The sequence below is a fragment of the Lineus longissimus genome, chromosome 19 (genome assembly GCF_910592395.1).
Source record: "Lineus longissimus chromosome 19, tnLinLong1.2, whole genome shotgun sequence".
Taxonomy (NCBI): Eukaryota; Metazoa; Nemertea; class Pilidiophora; order Heteronemertea; family Lineidae; genus Lineus; species Lineus longissimus.
Window position 1 is genome coordinate 10,695,541 of NC_088326.1, and position 23,629 is coordinate 10,719,169.

At 42.6% G+C, this 23,629-nt stretch overlaps 1 protein-coding gene across 1 annotated transcript; it reads right to left on the minus strand.

Annotated features, from left to right (window-relative positions):
* Positions 1 to 379: 379 nt before the first annotated feature.
* Positions 380 to 23,609, minus strand: LOC135503230 (gamma-tubulin complex component 5-like). Its single transcript, XM_064796699.1, has 20 exons — positions 23,539 to 23,609; positions 22,441 to 22,547; positions 21,808 to 21,913; positions 21,365 to 21,461; positions 20,303 to 20,382; positions 19,069 to 19,328; positions 16,990 to 17,079; positions 15,400 to 15,493; positions 14,421 to 14,625; positions 9,676 to 9,878; positions 7,883 to 7,998; positions 7,311 to 7,594; positions 6,892 to 7,144; positions 6,209 to 6,371; positions 5,150 to 5,212; positions 3,633 to 3,933; positions 2,257 to 2,426; positions 1,493 to 1,648; positions 1,135 to 1,294; positions 380 to 921 (listed from the first exon to the last, which is right to left on the minus strand). Exons 1-20 carry the CDS (start codon positions 23,605 to 23,607, stop codon positions 875 to 877), a joined length of 3,024 nt encoding a protein of 1,007 aa, XP_064652769.1. The 5' UTR covers positions 23,608 to 23,609; the 3' UTR covers positions 380 to 874.
* Positions 23,610 to 23,629: the final 20 nt, after the last annotated feature.

Consider the following 23,629-nt stretch of genomic DNA (forward strand, 5'->3'; position numbering starts at 1 on the left):
ATAGGGACAATGTCACAACCAACCACCAGTCAATGTACCGCAGGTGATATAGGGACAATGTCACAACCAACCACCAGTCAATGTACGGCAGGCGATGTAGGGACAACGTCACAACCCACCACCAGTCAATGTACTGCAGGCGATATAAGGACAATGTCACAACCAACCACCAGTCAATGTACTGCAGGCTATGTAGGGACAATGTCACAACTACCAATCAAGGTACTGTCTGACAGTCCAGAGACCACTACCAGTGTCCAAGAGCTGGAAACAATGCAGGAACATCATTAACAAATGGACTTATGATTAAGTCGCAAGGCACAATGGGATGGTCATCAAACACTGTGAACTCAACAAGTTATTTTGAAAAAATGCAGTTTATTTCAATTTAATATCAAAAGTGTCACAACATACATCATTGTTAAAAACCTATTACTACAAAGTACATGCAAAAGCTTTTTGACTGTACACAACTGCTGTAACACTGCACGTTACACTGCCCACAACAGCTGTTAAACTGTCCACAACAGCTATTAAACTGTACACAACAGCCGTTACACTGCACATGTTACACTGTCCACAACAGCTATTAAACTGTCCACAACAGCTGTTAAACTGTACACAACAGCTGTTAAACTGTACACAACAGCTATTACATTGTTAACAAAAGCTGTCCAGCAGCTTTAAAGGGAGAATAAAGAGACTGTCTAGAGATGCCCATTGTTACATTTTGGCAAGCAAAATGGCCACTAAAAATGGGGCATCAGCGGAGCCGTTTCTCACCAGGTTACCTGTCAAAACGATGTCACGGCTCGAGACAAAAATGATGTGACATCTCGGTCACGACAGGGCAAGACCTCACTCTTTCATATCACTAACAATGTTCACTTGATTCAATCACGGCAGAAGCAAGCGAATCCACTGAAATAAAAAAAATTGTGCTGGAATTAGAACACCGCATAGAAGGTAAGGAAAGAAACTGACAGATAAGTGTCAATGTTTACCATAGATACCACCATTTTGGCTAGAACTTGAAATCCTAAAGAAATTAGAACTTCAAAATGAAGAGATCGCAAATTGCTGAAAGATTCTTAAGCGCAGATTTGTCGTAATGAGCTATACAGGTGCACTTACGATGAGGAAATGTCCCTCTCTTCGAGACGTTCACGAGAAACGATGCCAGGAAATGGATACACTTTGAGAAGTTTTTCTCCATGTCAGAAAGCTCTTTCAAGGTCAAGGACACGACCCCGGCATCCCACTTGGCTTGAAAGGTCAAGGACAGACTCAGCACCTTTCGAAAATAAAAACATTGTATTCATGATAACGACCCAAGGCCCTCAAAAGAAAACTGTAATACGATGTTATCGCCTAATCTATTATGAAGAGCATTTCGACTTTGCCCTCAAAATGGTGTCACGAATGAAAACTTATTTGGCCCATGGTCTAAAAATGGTCCAACAGGCATGATAAAAAAAGACAATGATCCTACCTTCATAATTGCATCTTTCAGATGCTGGACCCTCTTGGGTAGCAGACACATCTCGAAGATTTTGTTGACATAGCTGTTATGAGCTTGAAGAACTTGATCTAGATCTTTAGCCTCTCGGATCTCTCGCTGGAACTCTAGGCCCGTGCTGTGCAAAATCTGGAAATGAGGAAGTTTGAAATAAAATATGAGCGAGACAATGAGTGATATGAATAAAGAGTAGTAAATGCTTTTATCTAAAACTCCACGTACATTTACACTTGGCCTTTCTGTACAAAATTGAAGTAAAAGCATTTGCTAGCCTTTATTCATATCACCCAATGTTTGTAAAACCCTACCTTGAAAGTTCGTAATTGCAAAGCAGATTATAGCTTCATTTTTTCGCTACAGAGGGAACAGCAAGCTAATGCAGGAAACCGCTTGGTTTTTATAGGTTTTGGAACAATTTCGATGTAAGTAATTCCCTCTCTAGAATCATAACCTACAGCGCCAGTGGAACGTGGTTTTCCGCGGTAATGGATTCAGACCTTAAAGGGGTACGTCGTTCGTAATTGCTGGTGGTCCAGGATCATAGAATTGCAGTTATACACAATGCTGTAAAGCAGCTATGATGCAGGCAACTTCGTTGAAACTTGGTATGTATAGCACTTTAATGTCTATCTGTCCAAAGAGCCTGTATTTATGCAATTGGATATTTTCAAATTCCAATTATTAATTCAAAGAATGGCATTTAACCTTAATTAATGATCATCGTCTGCCAACCTCACCCTAGTCATGATGTAGTTCTCCAGACTGTTCACAAAATGTAATAGCCTCAGCTTGAAGATATGCATCCTATGCACGAGGCTGGATTTGTACACTTCCTCCGTCTGATAAATGCTGAAGAACGTTTCGTCGACGTCTTTTTTCTGTTCGTATGTTTCCACTTTCTCAAGATCTGAAGACAAATATTGAAAAGATTTTTTGTCAATACGAATTGTTGTTATAAGCGTTCCAACTTAGGATCTATAAAACTGGATGACAAAAAGAGTTGGCAGTCGTTTTTATCCACAAAACTATCCATCTTTAAAAAGGTACGACCCAAAGCTATCCGTCTCGGACAAAACATGACCCAAGTCTATCCATTTCAGACAAAAGACGCCCCAAAACAATTCATTTTAAGACAAAGCATGATCCCAAACTATCCATCTTAGACAAAACACAACCCAAAACATGATCCCAAACTATCCATCTTAGACAAAACACAACCCAAAACATGATCCCAAACTATCCATCTTGGACAAAACACAACCCAAAACATGATCCCAAACTATCCATCTTGGACAAAACACAACCCAAAACATGATCCCAAACTATCCATCTTGGACAAAACACAACCCAAAACATGATCCCGAACTATCCATCTTAGACAAAACACAACCCAAAACATGATCCCAAACTATCCATCTTGGACAAAACACAACCCAAAACATGATCCCGAACTATCCATCTTAGACAAAACACAACCCAAAACATGATCCCAAACTATCCATCTTGGACAAAACACAACCCAAAACATGATCCCAAACTATCCATCTTAGACAAAACACAACCCAAAACATGATCCCAAACTATCCATCTTAGACAAAACACAACCCAAAACATGATCCCGAACTATCCATCTTAGACAAAACACAACCCAAAACATGATCCTAAACTATCCATCTTGGACAAAACACAACCCAAAACATGATCCCAAACTATCCATCTTGGACAAAACACAACCCAAAACTTGATCCCAAACTATCCATCTTAGACAAAACACAACCCAAAACATGATCCCGAACTATCCAATTTGGACAAAACACAACCCAAAACATGATCCCAAACTATCCATCTTAGACAAAACACAACCCAAAACATGATCCCAAACTATCCATCTTAGACAAAACACAACCCAAAACATGATCCCAAACTATCTATCTTAAAGGGGATTTCGCACATCAACGATTCAGTCTACTTTTTACATTTTCTCGGACGGTGAAAATGAACCGTCTCATTTCCTATTCATAGGTCTGGCGCAGATCAGTTAGCTAGATTAGGCCTGCTGAATGCGAGCCGTGAATATTTTCCGCTTTACAATAATTTCAAGCGCTGAACTCACCTGCAAAACTCAGCTGCTCGAGACTGTACTTTGCTCTCTTGATTTGCATCACGAATGTGAAGATCTGGTTGTACACTCTCTGGCATCGGGAGTCGATGATGAGACTGACCGGCCACGGCACTTTGTAGTAGAGCCGCAGCGAGTTGAGGGCATATATCGGGTAGCTTGTGCGCGGTGTTATTGGGACCTCTTCGATATGGACGAGAAGACGGTCGATTTCACGCGGGAAGTGAACTTGTAACGCACCGTGAAGGGCCCAGTTGAGGAATGTTGTGTCGTTCCAAGGTTCGTGGAGGCGAAGCTGGAGGAATGTTTGATATTTACTTAAAGGCCTACTACGTCGTTCGTTAAAAAATTGAAATTTGTAATTGAATTTGAACATTTCCAAACGCGTCTGCACGCACTAAATATGAATGTCAGCATTGACGTTGTGCAGACAGATACAAAAACTATAAATACCACGTTTCAGCAAAATTGTATGCATATTAACAGCACGACACCATTGTGTTTAACTGCATTTCTATTTTGCTGAACCACCAGTTATTACGAACGACGTACCACTTTAACTCTTTCAGCCCTAGCCGATTTTGACGCAAGAACTTCCAGATCCTACCTGATTTTCGGGAAAAATCAGGATTTCGGAAATTTATTAAAAAAAACCCACTACCCCTATCACTAATTGCTGGGCACCATCAGAAAGGTCTTGATCTCTACCTTACAGTGATATATAGATTATAATTATCAATGAATTGTTTATTTTTCTGAGTCTTTTCAATTTTGCCATTTTTTGTCTTCAATTTTCTTTCCGAAGAATTGGCAGAAGCAAGTTCCATCGCAATAAAAATTATTTCCTTGAAAATTTCTTGAATTATTCCTTATAAACTGATACTAGTGATAAAGAACTAGTATAGAATACAAAGAAAAATGTCCAAAATGATTCACAATGATATGTACAAAAAGAGAAAGAACTAAAGGAAAAATTGCTGGAAAAAAATGGCTTGGACTGTCACGTTATCCTTGCAAATCTGATTCAACACCCACGCCCCCCTGTGGACGCAAACCAAACCAAAAATCGTCTGTGATTTTTTACTTGAAGCCCAGAAGTTTATTGGTTTGATTGGCCACCTGAAGATGGCGCCCCAATCGCATTTGAGATCGTCGATGATGAACTAGAAACTGGTTTCGGCGTCATCGTGTATATGCGAGTGCAGGATTTGGGAATTGTTCAGATATCCGTGTATACACGGTCATACTCATAGGGCAGAGATTTTTTGCATTGATCGATGAACCGCGACACGTGACAAAAATCTACGCAACAACATACCGTTGTTGACGCTACGGCAATGACAATGGACATGGCGCTGTCTAAATAACTAGTGGGACAATGTAAAGTCCGAACACACAGTCTTTCTCTGCAGAATAATTACGTAACTAGGTGTGTACAAGATTGGGTTGGTCATTGCTAGAGCACTTCAAGGTCATTGTGAACCATGCAGTCTATAAATAGTTTGAATTACCTTCTCGAATATTTCCCTGGAAAAGTCGTACATCGTGTCGCCAGCCTCCATTAGAAAGAAATGCTACAAAGAAGAGTAGGGTTAGAAAATAAAATCAGTTAGCTGACCGATTTTAATTTTGTGCCAATTCAAATGTACAACCTTTGTTTCGTCAGTTTCGCCATTGACCCTGTGCCTTGCTCAGTTTTATAAATTCAATCTTGATTTTCGTCTGGATTCTTCAGAAACCTTGGGAGGTACATTGGATCTTTTTCAAAAATAATTCGATCACAAAATCATGACTTCTTATTTTTTTTCTGAAAGCCTGAACAGTTTCCTTCAATTGCCAATAAGAGTTATAATCATACACCAAGGAATAAAAGCATGAAAAAGATTTTCCTATGGCATGTCGTCACACCCGAAAAGAGCCTTGGCGTCTAGTTAGGGAGCATCCATTAAGTACGTACGCACTGAGGGGGGAGGGGGGTCTATGAAATCTGTACACTGTGCGTACAGGGGGGGAGGGGGGGTTAATGGTCTTGCGTACGTACGCAACCCAAGAACCATTTTTTGAACAAATAAAAAATAAATATTATCATAATAATCTTATCCTCTTTCTTATTCTTATTTGGATAATCATACTTGTTCTTCACAAGATGTGTGAACTCATACGCTTCTGGGTTCGGATGTTACACGACTACAATGTTTTAGCAATTTCCAGCGCCGTTTAATTTCCCGGTAATGCGTGTCGCCGTCGGAGAAAAATTGCGCAGTCGACTTGCTAATACGACGCCAATCCGATTGTGGCGCCACAATGTAGCAAAATCAGGTACGTACTATATCTGTTCGTCTGCTAGGGTATTCAAGGTTCTATAGGCGTACGCTCGTACAGGGGGGGGGAGGGGGGTATGAGGCAATGCGTACAAGGTGCATATTTTCGTGCGTACGTACTTAATGGACGCTCCCTTATGGGTCAGGCGTCATAGGGTTAACAATTATCACTCCACAACATAGTTGCATCCTCACCAATAAAACTACCCTCCTTCGCTGGACCCAACTGGCACCGCTCCATGCACTCACCCTCATGGCGGCAAGATAATCGGCCAGCTGGTAGTCATTCCATAGAATCTGCAACAGTTGTGACGAGATGTATTCATATCTTGAGGTGATATGAGGGTAGAGACACTGCTTTAGGATCAGCTGGATTGGCACAAGGGAGGAACATTTCAGATTCTCGAGGTCTCTAAAAAAAAAAATACTACAAAATAGTTTTTCGAAGATTCACGTCAATCTGAATGAAATGACCAGGGGCCATTGTGCTCACCAGTTGAATTTGTCTACCAATTTTAAACATGTTAAAGGGGAACGTCCCACAAATTTTATCCTGGCTCCATTCAATCACGAACTACAATTTTTTTAAATGGAGTAGACATTTGAGGTTCATAGCTTCAGCACTTCTCAAAAAATCTCAGAACTGATACAAAAGTCCTCGCATAAATCATCAAAATTCCCGTATCAAAATATCATGAAATCTGAAAAATGAAACAAAACTGGAGCTCTAAAGTATGAAATATCAGGATTTCGGAAAAATTTGAACAAGATACATACAAGTCAGCAGAAGGAAAGAATTATGAAACACAGGTCCAGTTCACTGCTCACTCTGTGCAAATAAGAGGCAGTGTCTGAACTATAAGCTTTTATCAGTTGCGAGGAGCTTTTTCGTTTGCACTGCAACTCTTCACCTAGAATAAAAGAAAGCTTACTTTAGTATTTCTTCATTCTTTGTGTTGAACAGTTCGGCACGAAATCCCGACGAATTGTAAATATTTTCAAAATTGATTTCGAGTAACGTGTTGTGGCCAGTCTTCGTTGTCATGTGATGTTTCAACGTGCCCTTGAACAGTGGTGCCGCCTGGCTGTCATCAGTAGAACTATCACAGTTCAAACTAGAATCTGATTTCGTTCCGAGAAGTGTTTTCAGTTCTGACAGGAATTTGTCGTAAAGTGAAGTCTGTCCTGAAATTAGTTAAGAGAAATAAGACCCACTGATGATGAACACACATGGAATAGGAATTCGAAGAAGACACGGTGATATCCAAAGCTAGTCTCAACAAAATTCTAGAAGACAGGGAGAAGATCGCATTAAAAGTTTCTTTTCCAAAATCTAGCGACATAAACCTACCCTTAGAAGACCCGGACACATCCACCAACTTCCCGAGATCCTGAAGTAGCTCCATCGACTTCCCTGTCAGTATGATCTCATTCATGACCGGCTTAAGGAAAGATGGCACCACTGCTCGACCCAACGTTCCTCTTTGTAGCTTTTCACTCTTTTTGTTCTCTGCATCACCACTAGGTGGCATTGCTTGCGATGAGTCGTCCTTGGTCGTCGTTGGTACGAGCGTGCAATGTAGAGTAAACGCAGTGTCCCAAAACGTTTCTTCGTCTGATTTAATTTTGTGATTCCTGGAAAGAGTCGAAAGTTAAACGCAAACCCCCTTCGTTGAATATTTGAAATTTTCAATTGAATTTGATATCCAAATACGACGTCTCTCAATACACCTTTGAATACTGAACTCCTTCTGGTAGTCAGTGAGGTTCCCCACCATGACCCAGTCACTGATGATACCAAAGTATGGCTTCTCTCAATACACTCACCTCTGAATACTAAACTCCTTCTGGTAGTCAGTGAGGTTCCCCACCATGACCCAGTCACTGACGATACCCAAGTATGGCTTCTCTCAATACACTCACCTCTGAATACTGAACTCCTTCTGGTAGTCAGTGAGGTTCCCCACCATGACCCAGTCACTGATGATATCCAAGTATGGTTTGCTCGTCTCGATCCATATAGGTAACAACAATGAAACCTGAAATAATTTCATGTAAAATTGCACTTGAGAAGTTGGGATACCGACCAAAAGACTTGGTCCTCTTCTGGCACAGGTGAGGTGTGTATATCACTGCATTTTCTAGCGCAACACCACATTGGCTCAGAAATTCAGACCCCGGGGTTGGCATTTTGTCTGTTGTTGATGTAGCCACATGTGTACATAACCTCACTGATCGCATCGGAGGCTCCTCTCCATAAAAAACAACATGTTAAAAGTTTGGGTTCACAGTCTTGATATCAACTGTGGTGAAGGAGTCATCCAACTTCACACCTTAATCTCAGTCTATCCTAAAACCTTCCAGTAAAACTCGGATGAGCTGCACAATCACTGCTACAATCAGACTACCATCCATATTCGGCAATAATTCAACTTCGATCTATGCTACCCAGAGGAACCAGGTTTGGTGTGACATTGGGTGACATCGCTGAAGAATGTAACCTCGATCTATGCTGCCCAGGGGAACCAGGTTTGGTGTGACATTGTCTGACATCGCTGAAGAATGCAACCTCGATCTACGCTGCCCAGAGGAACCAGGTTTGGTGTGACATTGTCTGACATCGCTGAAGAATGTAACCTCGATCTATGCTACCCAGAGGAACCAGGTTTGGTGTGACATTGGGTGACATCGCTGAAGAATGTAACCTCGATCTATGCTGCCCAGGGGAACCAGGTTTGGTGTGACATTGTCTGACATCGCTGAAGAATGCAACCTCGATCTATGCTGCCCAGGGGAACCAGGTTTGGTGTGACATTGTCTGACATCGCTGAAGAATGTAACCTCGATCTATGCTACCCAGAGGAACCAGGTTTGGTGTGACATTGGGTGACATCGCTGAAGAATGTAACCTCGATCTATGCTGCCCAGAGGAACCAGGTTTGGTGTGACATTGTCTGACATCGCTGAAGAATGTAACCTCGATCTATGCTGCCCAGAGGAACCAGGTTTGGTGTGACATTGTCTGACATCGCTGAAGAATGCAACCTCGATCTATGCTGCCCAGAGGAGCCAGGTTTGGTGTGACATTGTCTGACGTCGCTGAAGAATGTAACCTCGATCTATGCTGCCCAGAGGAACCAGGTTTGGTGTGACAATGTCTAACATCGCTGAAGAATGTTACCTCGATCTATGCTGCCCAGAGGAACCAGGTTTGGTGTGACATTGTCTGACATCGCTGAAGAATGTAACCTCGATCTATGCTGCCCAGGGGAACCAGGTTTGGTGTGACATTGTCTGACATCGCTTAAGAATGCAACCTCGATCTATGCTGCCCAAAGGAACCAGGTTTGGTGTGACATTGTCTGACATCGCTGAAGAATGTAACCTCGATCTATGCTGCCCAAAGGAACCAGGTTTGGTGTGACATTGTCTGACATCGCTGAAGAATGTAACCTCGATCTATGCTGCCCAGGGGAACCAGGTTTGGTGTGACATTGTCTGACATCGCTGAAGAATGCAACCTCGATCTATGCTGCCCAGAGGAACCAGGTTTGGTGTGACATTGTCTGACATCGCTGAAGAATGCAACCTCGATCTATGCTGCCCAGAGGAACCAGGTTTGGTGTGACATTGTCTGACATCGCTGAAGAAGTGGAAGAAGAAGCCGACCAAGGCTACAGAGGCCTGTCTCCTTGTTTGTACGTGTTCATACTTACCGCGTCTGATCGATCCTCCCCATACGTGTCGACGCTTATCAGCGCATCATACAACACATTAAGGAGGTGTGACGCTTTCTGGGCGTGGCTTTCGATGTCCAGGGCGGCCAAGATGCCTTCTTCAAATACCTGGTCCAAGACGTCGAGGTGTTGGAACCTGGGTTTTAGCTTCTGTAGGAGCTGTGACAGGGTAACTGTCTCCTCTGAAATGAGGAAGAAATTATGAAGTTACCGTACAAGAAAGTATGTTTGCGAATAAAAAAATGCAGTAAAAACTTCGGCTTTGCGAAACAAAAATCAGTTAGGGTGTGACGGCCTTAGAGGAGTTGGATCAGAAAAGTTACAAGCATATAACGACAATAACAAAAGAAAAAACATAGCAGAAATAACAAATTTCCTGATTTACTTGCCATTAACATGCACAGGGAATTTGGCATGTAGGGTTTTCTAAGATTTTCTCCCAAAATTGGTCATTTTGTTTTTTTCTCTCCTGAGGTGGTCGCAAACATAATTCTCAGAAAAAAACATTAAATGGAAAAACTTAACTCATTTGGAAATATTAATCTGAAGTATTTATCCGCGAAAATATTTCCGACAGTCAACTTGTCATGGGCAAAGGAATGAAAAAGTGGATAGATTGGTGGTTGAGAGAGGAGAGCGTAGCAGAGCGACGCCCAAATTTGTTAATGGTTATTTTGCCCAGCGCATCCACTCTAGGTTAGGTTGTTGACGCAAGGATTTGCACATCAGCAGTTTAGAGAACATTAAAAAATAGTACGGGTAAAAATCGTCACAATGCCCTAGAGGAGTTTGTGAAATATAAAACTGATCGTCAAATAAGTTAACTGCCTGCCATCATCATGCCTCCAATCATCAGTTCTGGTTACGATCCATCATTTTTTCATGCAGCTGTGTACGCACTATTAATCAGTGAGTCAATGACGACATGGATATCCTTGCATAACCAATATTTAGTTTGGCGCTTGGTGACTTCTGCCTATGATTCCTAAGTAGCAGCCAAGACCAGTGGACAAGACACATTGCTTTAAGAACAACAGTTCGAAACTGTGTACAAGTTTCAAAAGAATGCTTGACCCGAAGAAGACTTCATACCTTGCTGTCAACTTCGGCATACCTTGTCAAGAAGACTGACGTTGTCACTAACTGTCTCCGACGGGCCAACTACAGGGTATGTTGTCGGTGATCCTGACCTACAGATTTAGGTTAGACAGATTCTTCCAGAGAGGAAAACCGCTGGCCTACTTCGAAGTTGTTCCGACATCTTTAAGATTTGGTGCAAACAAGATTGTTCGTGTACCAAACCCTTTGATGAAGAACAGCCAAACATTTGTGGTCCGATTTTGGTGAATCAAAAAGGAATGTTTAGTAGCAGCACATAACTTTTCTGTATTGGATGGGTTGCCGTTAAAGCTCATGCCTTCACCGGAAGAACCAGGAGTCAAAATTCCCGCCCTCTCGACGAGTCTTTCGCAGTTTAACCTTGCGAGGATACAACATCTATTCCCACTCCACTCACAAGGTACGAGGATATTCTATCAACAGGTTCGAAGCACTGTTATACTTTTGGAGTGATGGCAATGACGCAGGCATTTGTAACGGATGCAAGAAAAGAATGGTATGCTTTGAGGACCAGTAAACTTGTCCATGATTACGACTGGCAGTCCTTACATCGATTAGACATCTGGGAGGCACGCGCAGCCTATGCTATAGTTGCGTATGTGGCTCCTATAATCATCGTGGCAGGGACTATTCTGAATATTGCAACTATCGTCGTGGTCGCAAGAGGCAAAATTGGTAATGCTTCAACGCAAATCTTGCTAATAGTTCTCTCTGCAAGCGACCTGTCTGTTCTAAACTTCGGATGCCTGGACTTCTTTCTGAATGAGGCGTATGACATTCAAATAAACAGTCACTCCGACTTTGTGTGTAAAGTCAGTTCCCTGCTGGAGTCATTCACGATAATGTTCTCCTCTTGGTGCGTTCTCCTTATAACTCTTGAGCGATTTATATGCGTCATGTTCCCGCTAAAGGCGAGGTTCCTTTGCACAAAAAAATTGTCGTATTATGCGACGTCAGTTATTTTCGTCTTACTTCTCAGTCTGAATTGCCACCGCGTCATTTCAGCCGAGTTGACCATGTATGAAACTGATGCCTGGTGCGAGCCAGGCCCAGTGGACAGTCCATCCTACATGTTTTACCAACTCCACTGGCCCTACATACTAATTGCAATGTACGCTGCTATACCATTCATCGGAATTACCATATGCAATATCTTTATCATTCTCAAGCTTCTTTTGAGCAACAAGAAGAGACAAAGCATGCAAGACGAACCTAAAAAATCTTCAGATCTTCAAGGCATCACAACTATGTTGGTCGTTGTCAGTGTTGTTTTCATCATGCTTGCCTTGCCACACCAACTGTTTTTGGCTTTAGCAGACACATACTTCCCTGCCTCACGTGCCATCACCGCAGAAAACGAAGCGTTATATTATCTTATTCGGTTTTCTACCAAAGCTTTGAACTACTCCAACCACGCAATCAACTTTATTTTATACTGCATCAGCGGGTCACAATTCCGTGCGGCTTTCATGGAACTAATAAAGCAACTCAAACAAGTTCTTTGCCGAGTGCTACATGTATGATGAGATAGTCCAGCATGTTTTACAGTGGCCTGTTCTGTACAATTCATTATGCCAACAGTATTTATCAGTATTTACACAGAAAATGGTGACGGGCTTGGAGAGGGCTGCGTTTCATGAGCTCGAGAGTTTTGGGGGAAGGCTGTCTGCCTGTTTAGATATGGTTGTTGGTCCTTTTGTTGATCATATCTCCTATACCGGGCTCTTAGTAACCTTACTCTCTATCAAGGATGTCAATGTTCTCAAGGCCAAGCATACTGCGGGTTGTATTTTATGTGGTGGTAGACTGCAGAAGCCTTACCTGTATGAAGTACAGTGGAATCTCCCTTAGCGGACACCTCTCTATTAAGGACAACCTCTCTATTAAGGACAACCTCTCTATTAAGGACAACCTCTCTATAAGGACAACCTCTCTATTACAGACATTAGGTTCGGTCCCAAATTGGTTGTTTCCATTCAGTTTCACCTCTCTAATCCGGACGCCCCTCTATCAAGGACAGCTTGTCAGTCCCGAGGGTGTCCTTGATAGAGAGGTTTTACTGTAATGCAAGCTATTGCCTGCGGCATGTAGTCTTTGCTGACGATGTCTTACCCAACTCACCATGACAGCATCGCCGCGGGGCAAGGGTCTTGAAAACCGAATAGACACTCACTCCTGCAACTTAGGTCAACTGTGCCACCAGATCTCTCTAGGCGTTACAGTCCTGAGCCGTCTGAGTCAACATCTCTCTCACAACTCCAGCGCTCTCTGCATCGCTTCAGGGCTACAACATCCATCCAGTACCTTGAGAGAGCTTCATCCCAAAGAAATACCAGTCTTTCATTGCCAGGCTATAGAACACTCAAGAGTAACGCGCCTATTCCTTTACAGTGAACTTCCTTGCAATCAGCGTCATCCCGATAACACGTCGTCATGCTTTGTCGAGTCAGTGACAATGTTTGCCGTCATGTTGTGGGGGTGAGCTCACCATCAGAGGAGACATTCGGATGTCTTCGAAGTCAGCCATGAACAGCTTACCCCGGAAAATTCAAAATCTCCACCTTTACGTTTTTGCGATCTCGGGGCCTTGTTTGTCAAGAGGATCAACACCGCTGGGAACTCTCCGACGCCGAAACGGTCACCGATATCGGATATTTTAAATCGTTCCACTTTCTTACAGTATAGATAATGGAAACCTCTCACACAAAGTTTAAAGGGACAATATGTTGGGTTTTAGTACAAAAACAGCTTCCAGCAGGACAGCAAATTCGCCAAACAGGATTAATGAAAACTCTTTGAACTGCAATAAACAATGCACTAGAATGGGGTATAACCTTAGGCCTGCCCGAAATTCGCAAGCCAGACCCCCAAACTGCCCTCCAACACTGGTGACAATCGTTATCAGAGAACGGCATCAGTGTAGTACTACCAGTGGCGGCGCATGGTGTCAAGTTGGCACATTATCCTCCTGGCCAGGTTAACCACACGCCCTAGTTGTCCCTTTAAGACAAACGGTATGTTAATCAGTCTGTAAATCAAGCCAGTCACCAGGCGGCGTGACCTATATAAGTCCTGTTATTATTATATTTTCATGTGCCTGTGATCTTAGCACATGCCAACTACCGTTGTTGTGCGTATATCCATCCTTCACCGCCGATAAACTTCCCCTGATCGGCCCTCAATTCTTGGTAGTCTCCATGCACTCCCTTCCTTTCCCACGCATCCATGTCGAGACAACACTAACATTACACTCACGCGTGGCTCTCGCACGAGACACGCACTGAAGGCCATCGTAATTGAAGACCAGGTGTTCAATGAGTAACGGTTCCAGGGATGCTGACCTGACCCAAATGCACAGTGCGTGTTGTATAGAAGAAAGGTAACCAGATCATAAAGGGAGGTTGGCCAAATCAGTTCAGGACGTCATTCAATTACTTTGTGTCGAGCAATTTCATTGGCCACCCGTTTATGAGTGTGCGTCCGACAGATTTCCCGCCCTATTGGGTTGGCGATGAAAGGAGGAGACTTCAGGATTGACATTCACTGCCGGCATGTCTTAGCACAGACCATGGCACCAAGTATTCACAAAAACTTCTTAGGCCTACCTTGTCTGACGCAAACTTGTTCGAGCTTGACAACTTCTTTATTCATCCCTTGAAAGTACTGATAAAGTGAGCCAGCAAATGCAATGTAAGTTGCACAGAGGCTTTGACTCGGCGATGTGAATAACGCGTCTTCTAAAAATCTGTTGAGCTTTTGGATGAGGCTGCCATATCTGCCAAACATTTGCAACAAGCGGGCAAGAGTTTCCTGAAAGTGAAGCGAAGTTTGAAAATGAGGTGAAGTTTGTGGCAGCATGTTATCACATTTTAGAACTCCAATATCAATGATATGTTTTAGTCCTCAGCCACAGTTGGTTTGCATTGTTCATTTCAGAAATTTATTGCACTTTAAGCCAGAGAAAGTCGAACATTTTTTATAATTCTTATCAACCTGAATTGGTAACTTGTCCACTATTAAAATGGGTCTAATTGTTGATTACACCTCGAATTTAAGGCAAGCACCGTTTGCTAAATGTTTGAAATTTGAAATTGAATTTGAAAATTTCCAATTGCTCAAAAAATACTTGACACAAATGTCTACATTGTGGAAACAGATAAACAAATATGATGTATATGCATGTGCAGTAGAACCTCTCTATTAAGGACACCCTCGGGACTGACAAGTGTTGTCCTTAATAGAGAGGTGTCCTGATTAGAGAGGTCAAATTGAGTGGAAACAACCAATTTGGGACCAAAACTAGTGTTCTTAATAGAGAGGTGTCCACTAAGAGAGGTTCTACTGTACTATCGAAACTTTTCAAAAAGTGTCTGTCGCCATCTTTAATATGGTGAAGCGTTTTAGTAGAGTATGACGTGCAGTGCACGTCACCAGCACATCACGGAGCCAGGAGCGTGAACTGCAACGAACGTCACCCACAGTGAAAGGGTTAATATCCGGCAGTTTCATACAGATTCCTCCCTTTCAACCTGGCAGCTCCAGGTTGGAACACAGCAGGAAACAATTAGAAACTAAGTAACTTACTGGAGTCAGGTGAGAAACTTCTATATTTTCTCTCACGTGGAATTCGGAGCCGTCAAATTTGAATATGTAGAGATTTGATGAACCGAGTATCATCCTGAAATTAAAACAGGTATGGTATTTCAATAAACAAGAAGAAACATTTCCTTGGCCTGAACTGCCTTTTTTTCATACACCCATCACAATATCATGTTCGGAGATCGTTGGATAGATAGAGCGGTAGTATGTAAAAGTTGAAACGACCCAAAATGAAACAAGCCAAACTAAACGAACAAAATAAACAAAATAAACATTCCAAACATGAAATTGAAGATCAGGTTTTAGATGTCATATGATTGCAAGCATTAGGTTGATATTTACTTGAAATGAAAATGCACTTTTATTCGATTAGGCCCACTTAATTTGGCTCGTTTCAAGTTTTAAACAAGCCAAAATAAACGAGTAAATGAAACGTTCCAAGGTGCACCTTGCAAAACTTGAAATGAACCAAATTTAAAGGGACTATGTGAATAATATTACATTTTATGTCATAAACATACTTGACCAAATCCTGCAATTCATATCACATGTGAACTTGATCTTTCTTTTCAGGTTTAAAACGCTTATTTGGCTTGTTTAGTTTGGCTTGTTTCATTTGGCTTGATTCAATATTTACATACTACTTGTTAGAACAGGGAAACTCAGTTCCAAGAATGTAATCCACAGGTTGTTTCCCTGGGAAATACAGCTGGCTGGATATCTCACTTTCTCGAAATCATACAAGGAAATATGTCCGCGAATAAAAATTGCCGCGAAAACTGCAAAACACAGTCTACATGTAATAGTACATCTCGAAAAAGTCTAGTCGCGAAACAAAAATCTGTTTGTACTGATGCGGTTGTAGAGGAATTGGATCAGAAAGTTCACTTGTAGTGACAATTCAAAAAAAACATGGTGGGAAATGATAAATTTACTGATTTCCATTAGGAATTTGTCTGGTATGTGACTTTTTCTTAGACATTCTCTCAAAGATGCACCCTTGCGAAATATTTAAATCATAGGAAAAAGTCGCTTTAAGTATTAAAGGGGGACTATAGGCAGGAGGAGAGGGGCTAATTTGGCCATCTTCAGGTGACTAATATACACAGTAAGGGCCCCAGGTCATGTCAGACTCAGCACTAAATATATCCCTCGTACAAGCTTGAATCATTTCGACGTACTGTGAGATGTGAGAGATCCCTATTGGCGGATTTGTGTAACCTACTTTGCCTGCCTAGCTGCTGCCTATATTTTCCCATGATTAAGCTTAAAGAGATCCTGTCGTGACCCAAGTCTTTATTTCGCCTGGCTGAACGTAGTAAAAATAACTAAATTGGAGATTACCTCTTACGCAGTTCATTGACTGGAGCCAGTAATGTTATGCAACGTTATGCAATGTTAGCCAAATGAACAGCTCACCGCAGCAACCACCTAGGGGACCTTGAAACTGCTAATATCTAACAAAGGAAACTTATTCCCGCCTTAGGTTTTAACCGGGCCGTTCAAAACTCCCCATTTTTATAAGCGTTTCTCGATAGCTTCCCTTTAATGAATGAGACTGAATTCATTACCCACCAGAGTAATTCACGGCAGACCTGAGCTTCTGTCATTTTTCTCCGATCAGCCGAACCAGAAAATGGATGAATTTCGGAAACATGGTCAGCCCTGAAAAAGGAGGTATACAGTTAAAGATTCCTTTCCTTGGACACTGGTGGCAAGTCATTGTTGCACAATTGTAACTAGATGTCGATTGTGCTCCAAATATTCAATAGGCTCCACAAGGCCAAGTCTCCATCTATCGACTCCGTACAGGGCACTGCAAACTCCACCAGCACCTGAAGAGACTTGGGCTCCATCCAACTGCTTCCTGCGAATGTGGACTCGACGACCCAACGCCAAGGCACTTTCTGCAGGACTGTCCCTTGATGAAAAGAAGACAGGAATTTTGGCCGGAGCCATTGTCACTGAAGACTAAGCTATGGGGAACAGTCAAAGACCTGCAACAAACAGCTGATTTTGTCGCGGCGCACGACTTGAGGTTATAATGGTTATGAAAATCTGAACGTAGAAGAAGAATTGCTGCACAATTGTAACTAGATGTCGATTGTGCTCCAAATATTCAATAGGCTCCATAAGTTTCAACTTGACCATGATTAGGCTTACGAGAATCGCCTCGATGTAAATGTGAAGCTGGAGACGAAACTCCAGCTAATGTGCTTCAGACCTGCTCCCCATCAGTGAATATAGGAATACTGGCCAAAGGACACCACCCTGACCACAAAGCTCTGGGGCTCTGTACCTGCTCCCTTATGAAGAATAGAGAGGAATATTGGCCAAAGGACACTAGCCTGACCATAACGCTCTGAGGCTCTGAACCTGCTCCCTTATGAAGAACAGAGAGGAATACTGGCCAAAGGACACCACCGTGACCACAAAGCTCTGTGGCTCTGAACCTGCTCCCTTATGAAGAATAGAGAGGAATACTGGCCAAAGGACACCACCCTGATCACAAAGCTCTGAGGCTCTGTACCTGCTCCCTGTTGAAGAATAGAGAGGAATACTGGCCAAAGGACACCACCCTGACCACAAAGCTCTGGGGCTCTGAACATGCTCCCTTATGAAGAATAGAGAGGAATACCGGCTGAATGACATCATCCTGACCACAAAGCTCTGGGGCTCTGAACCTGCTCCCTTATGAAGAATAAAGAGGAATACTGGTTGAATGACATCATCCTGACCACAAAGCTCTGAGGCTCTGTACCTGCTCCCTTATGAAGAATAGAGAGGAATATTGGCTGAATGACATCATCCTGACCACAAAGCTCTGAGGCTCTGTACCTGCTCCCTTATGAACAATAGAGAGGAATACTGGTTGAATGACATCATCCTGACCACAAAGCTCTGAGGCTCTGTACCTGCTCCCTTATGAAGAACAGAGAGGAATACTGGCCAAAGGACACCACCGTGACCACAAAGCTCTGGGGCTCTGAACCTGCTCCCTTATGAAGAATAGAGAGGAATACTGGCCAAAGGACACCACCCTGATCACAAACCTCTGGGGCTCTGTACCAGCTCCCTTATGAAGAATAGAGAGAAATACTGGCTGAATGTCATCTGCCTGACCACAAAACTCTGGGGCTCTGAACCTGCTCCCTTATGAAGAATAGAGAAGAATATTGGCCAAAGGACACCACCCTGATCACAAACCTCTGGGGCTCTGAACCTGCTCCCTTATGAAGAATAGAGAGGAATACTGGCCAAAGGACACCACCCTGATCACAAACCTCCGGGGCTCTGTACCAGCTCCCTTATGAAGAATAGAGAGGAATACTGGCCAAAGGACATCATCCTGACCACAAAGCTCTGTGGCTCTGAACCTGCTCCCTGTTGAAGAATAGAGAGGAATACTGGCCAAAGAACACTAGCCTGACCATAAAGCTCTGGGGGCTCTGCACCTGCTCCCTTATGGAGAATAGAGAGGAATACTGGCTGAAGGACACCAGCCTGACCACAAAGCTCTGTGGCAGGATGCTACATGACGGCCAACTTTGTTATCGAAAAAATAGACTAACTAAAAATTCATCTAAAAAATCCCGAACACAGAAGAAGACCCCCTATTTTTTTCACTCTCAACGTTGTGAAAGTAACACTTACCATTCGTCACCGAGCCGACAAGACCGATGGAAGTTTGGCGTAGAACACCGCTGAATGCTCTTCCAATACTGAACGACGACATTCTGAGCGAGCCACGATCTTCCGTCGTCGTCTTCAAGAAAGTCATCAAGGGCGATCGTCACATCCACGCCCGGTGGCACGACCCGGCTAATCAATTCATTGTTGACAGCGATCCCAGAGTCGGCTTCCCGAAGCGTCGAGTCACGCGGCACTTCCTCTTCTTCCTCGTCGGAATATTCCTGAAATCAGACACGATAGATAAATCAGAGAAAATTCAGCCAACGCTATACTACTTAAAGTGATACTAGGATGTGATTGACAACTTTGCTGAAATACGTCTGTTTTTAATTGTTGATCACAAATGTAAAGCTCAAATTTTCCATTTTTGATTAGATTTATATATAAAATCGCTGAATGTAAACCACCGCGACCGCGATAATGTTCATGTTGTGATGTCATCAACGAAAACGGCATCGAAGTTCGGGCGGGATTAAACCATCAATTTCTAGAAAATGTGCATTTCCATTCGAAAACCTTACCGATTTATGAGAAAGTGACGCAGTCATTTGTCAAAAACAGCTAAAACATCATATGGTGAAATTTGACACAAGTTACCCTTTAACCCATAAGGACTCAAAGTATTCTCATTTCGAATGCACTTATGTGCGCAGCAGGTAACAGTTAGTAGCGCATTGAGTGCATTCAGCAAAATTGGTAAATAACCATTATGCTTCAAGGTAACCCTACAAAGTACAGTAGAACCTCCCTTAGCGGACACCTCTCTATTAAGGACCACCTCCATATTAAGGACAACCTCTCTACTAAGGACACTAGTTTTGGTCCCAAAGCGGTTGTTTCCATTCAATTTGACCTCTCTAATCAGGACACCTCACTATTAAGGACAGCATTTGTTAGTCCCGAGGGTGTCCTTAATAGAGAAGTTCTACTGTACACATTTCTGGGTAAGAAATTATTCGTTCTCACTGTATGTACTTTTAACCCATGATTTTGCTGTTGCATCTCTAAAATAGTGACACTATCTGCTTTATCCCAAGGAAAGGTCCCAAGGGGGGTACTGTTCCAAAATTGACCCCGCACAGGCCAAGAGTGACCAAAATGCTTCATACATATGTATTTGTAAACAGAACAAGCAAATGATCGAATAAAGTCGTAACTGACACTGACCGATGTCAACAATGCAACTGTGACTTACCGAATCAGACTCAGGATATATCTGCCGTACATTCTCCCCCTCCAGGAGATAACCTGCCCAGTCAAACGCATCTTCCTCAACTGAAACAGAGGTAAAATGTAGTAAGGTTTCCACCAGGATTCGCTTTGAGGAGGGGAGCAAAGAAAAATATTTTTTTAAATTACCTATCTATATTTTTCAGTTAAGATTTATACTGCAACCACAAAATTTTTGTGAGACTTTTATTTTCGAAGATTTGGTAAGCAAACTTGATTCATGAAACAAAAATTGCGAAAAATATTTTTTTTTTGAAAAATTCAAAAACTGACTGAACGATTATGCTGATGCAAATTTCATCCCGACTGGTCCCGAGTGGGGCTGACGACAATGGAAATGACATTGTGTCGTAAGAGCAGGGTGGCATCAAGTCTGGAACTGGCTTGCAGTTGCACTTGCACTCGGTGATTGCCTGGGCGGCCTGGATCCCAACTTGGCTTGGGAAAAGTTTCATTGTAAAATAGCGAGCATTACCCAGATTAAAGCGAACTGGAACCGCCAAGCCAGTTCGTATGACCTTGTTTTCATTTCCCGCGTATCGGGTGATCAGAACGAGGCATGAATGAAACATGGCGCCTAGCTGTCAATCATTCAGTGACGTCACTACTATGGAATTTACTACGAAAATTCATGAATGAATGATCGCATGACTCACGTGATTCTCACATGATTCTCAATAATAACAAATTGAACTGCGCATGATCGGGCACTGGGGGCGGAGCTACAAATCTGAACTCGAATAGGAAGTTGGAAGTTTGACTTTCTCGGGCGGTGAAAGTCGAAAAGTTGAATAAATTACTCGGCGATTCCAGTTCGCTTTAAGGGACGAGGTGTCAATTGAGTTGATTGCAGAGCTGCCATCTCATTTTTTCAGGTGTAAACAACCAAAGACTAGACTTATAGGGATTGTGGTTGTATGATAGAACTTGGGGGAAATTTAGCAGTATGGATCACTGCAGGCCAGTAGTGTGCAGTTTACCGACCCGGTATTATTGCAGTATCGAAAGAGCTTATGCTTATACATACCGTCCTGATCTTTCTCGGCAAGTGGCTGATATTTCTTTTTGGTTGGCGCTTCTGATAAACTGAGGAGAAGGGAAATCAGGGCATAGTGGGTGTCCGACTGAAAGAAATCACATTTTTGAGCGTAATGGTTCGTTCAAATTTTAGGGAGGATTACAAAAGTACGCACTTAGAGTAGGAATGGTGGAGGAGCTGAGCAAATGACTGACCAATCTATGTCCGTGGCAGAGGGCAAAGGAATGTAGAGGGGATGAGGGCGCCAACGTGTCTACGTGATGAAAGTAGGCACATCACCACACGGTTGTCCACAGGTGCCCTCTCGGGCCAAACCCTGGGGAGGACCCTGGAATTGTTGGATGGGGGAAGGCCAGGGTGCCATCCAGAGTCATCATTCTCCTGGCGGTATTAAACCAAACCAATGATCTCTTCACATGTTGGATGTTTACCTTTGGATTTTCATTTGGTAGGGGACCCTCCAAGAATTCATCAACAAGTTTCTTGAAGGAGTTTGCCTTTGGTTGTTGAGAATGGACTTGGAATTTCTCAATAATCCTGAAAAGCATGAAATACAACTTCAAGAAACATAAGCGATCCTGAGAAACAGTTCTCAATGGGACCTACATATCCAGAAGTGATGGCATGTTGATGAAGAGGAATTGATCCTTCAATTTGGCAATCAAATCGAAATTGACCCATTCATAACAAAATGCTCATCACTGTAAAATCTACTACATGTTAGGCCTGGCCAACAGTGAATACATGTTCTATGTGAGCCATCACAGCCAAACCAGGCGCGTGTCCTACACTCTCTACAGAAGACGAGCTTTTATGAGCAGGAAGGACACCAGGATGTAAGGGAAGAAACTAAGGTACTCAGATGTCACAAAAGGTAGACAACAGTGAAATGAACAACCAGTCTGTCTCAACCTGCCAGAGCATCATGCACCTAGTTTTTCCGTTATAATATAAGGACTTCGGTAATGTCATCAAGGGTCCTCTGAATGTTTTTCTCTTGTGGTGGTGCGGATATGAAGGGGTGTTGACCGTAAAAGTGTTAGAATAGAAAGCATAAAACTTACCCATCAATAGCTCTGGTGACCTTGTGACTGTCAACATCAAGAAAGCGATGATACTTGAAGTTGGATAACGCAAAGTTCAAACAAATTGGGAAGTTCTCATCTTTATCCTAAACAAAATGCAGTTGAAAATTAAAGTTGAAATATTCCTGATAATTGGAGGCAGTAATTAGGTCTTTATCATAGTGATTGCGCTGACATCTGCATACAAATTCGATAACACTGTCCTTAATATATCAAGTTTATCGTGAAGCACTTGGCTAGCAAGCTCTACCCAATATTAGCAGAGTACAGTGGAACCTCCCTTAGCGGACACCTCTCTATTAAGGACAACCTCTCTATTAAGGACAGCCTCTCTATTAAGGACAACCTCTCTATTAAGGACACCCTCCTATTAAGGACACTAGTTTTGGTCCTGAATTGTTTGTTTCCATTCAATTTGAACTCACTAATCAGGACACCTCTCTATTAGGACAGCACTTGTCAGTCCCAAGCCAGAGGGTGTCCGTAATAGAGAGGTTCTACTGTATTTCGAAATAACAGCAGCTGAGCAATAAGTCACTGGCACTGCTGGCCAAAACCAACCTAAATATAGGGTGAGGCATGATGATGTCAACAAATAATGTGGTGTGCGACTATGTGGTCTTTTGTTCGCTGCCTCAGAACGAGTTTCAAATCCCCGTTCACGGCCCAAAAAAAGGTCATTGGTGGACTCTAGAATCACCACTGTTAAATGGATTTTCAGTTGAATGCGATCAAGCTACGTCATTTCCGATCGGGGATTGTAAATTTTAGCCGCTGCTTCATTCATGCTTGTTTGTTGTGGCCAGCAGTAGCTTCCTCTATCTACCTGGTGTGTGGATTTCTATCGCAAGTGCACGCACAGCATTTGCATGTACATACACACTGGCACTGCAGTGGACTGTACAGTAACAGTGTGTGTATTTATTGTATGCATCGCATGCATGTAGTGTACAAATCTAAAATCATTGACACGTTTTCACTGCAACTGGCTTTGCTATGGCCTGTCAACAAAGAAACTTGGTAATTCTATAATCACTAGTATAAAAGGAACATGACTGAATTCAATTACTAATTTACCGAGAAACAAGTGACGAGTTTTATCAAATTTTTGACAGAATTTTCAAAGTTGCCTCTTTCGTGCGCCATTTTGAAGTTGGTTACAACTTCC

Excerpts from the sequence above, each read along its gene's own strand:
- LOC135503230 (XM_064796699.1), bottom strand. The coding sequence starts at position 23,607 with ATGGCGCACGAAAGAGGCAACTTTGAAAATTCTGTCAAAAATTTGATA. Across the intron at positions 22,548-23,538 it reads AACTCGTCACTTGTTTCTCG|GATAAAGATGAGAACTTCCC; the intron begins GTAAATTAGTAA and ends CATTTTGTTTAG. Across the intron at positions 922-1,134 it reads GAGAGGGACATTTCCTCATC|TGGATTCGCTTGCTTCTGCC; the intron begins GTAAGTGCACCT and ends TTTTTATTTCAG.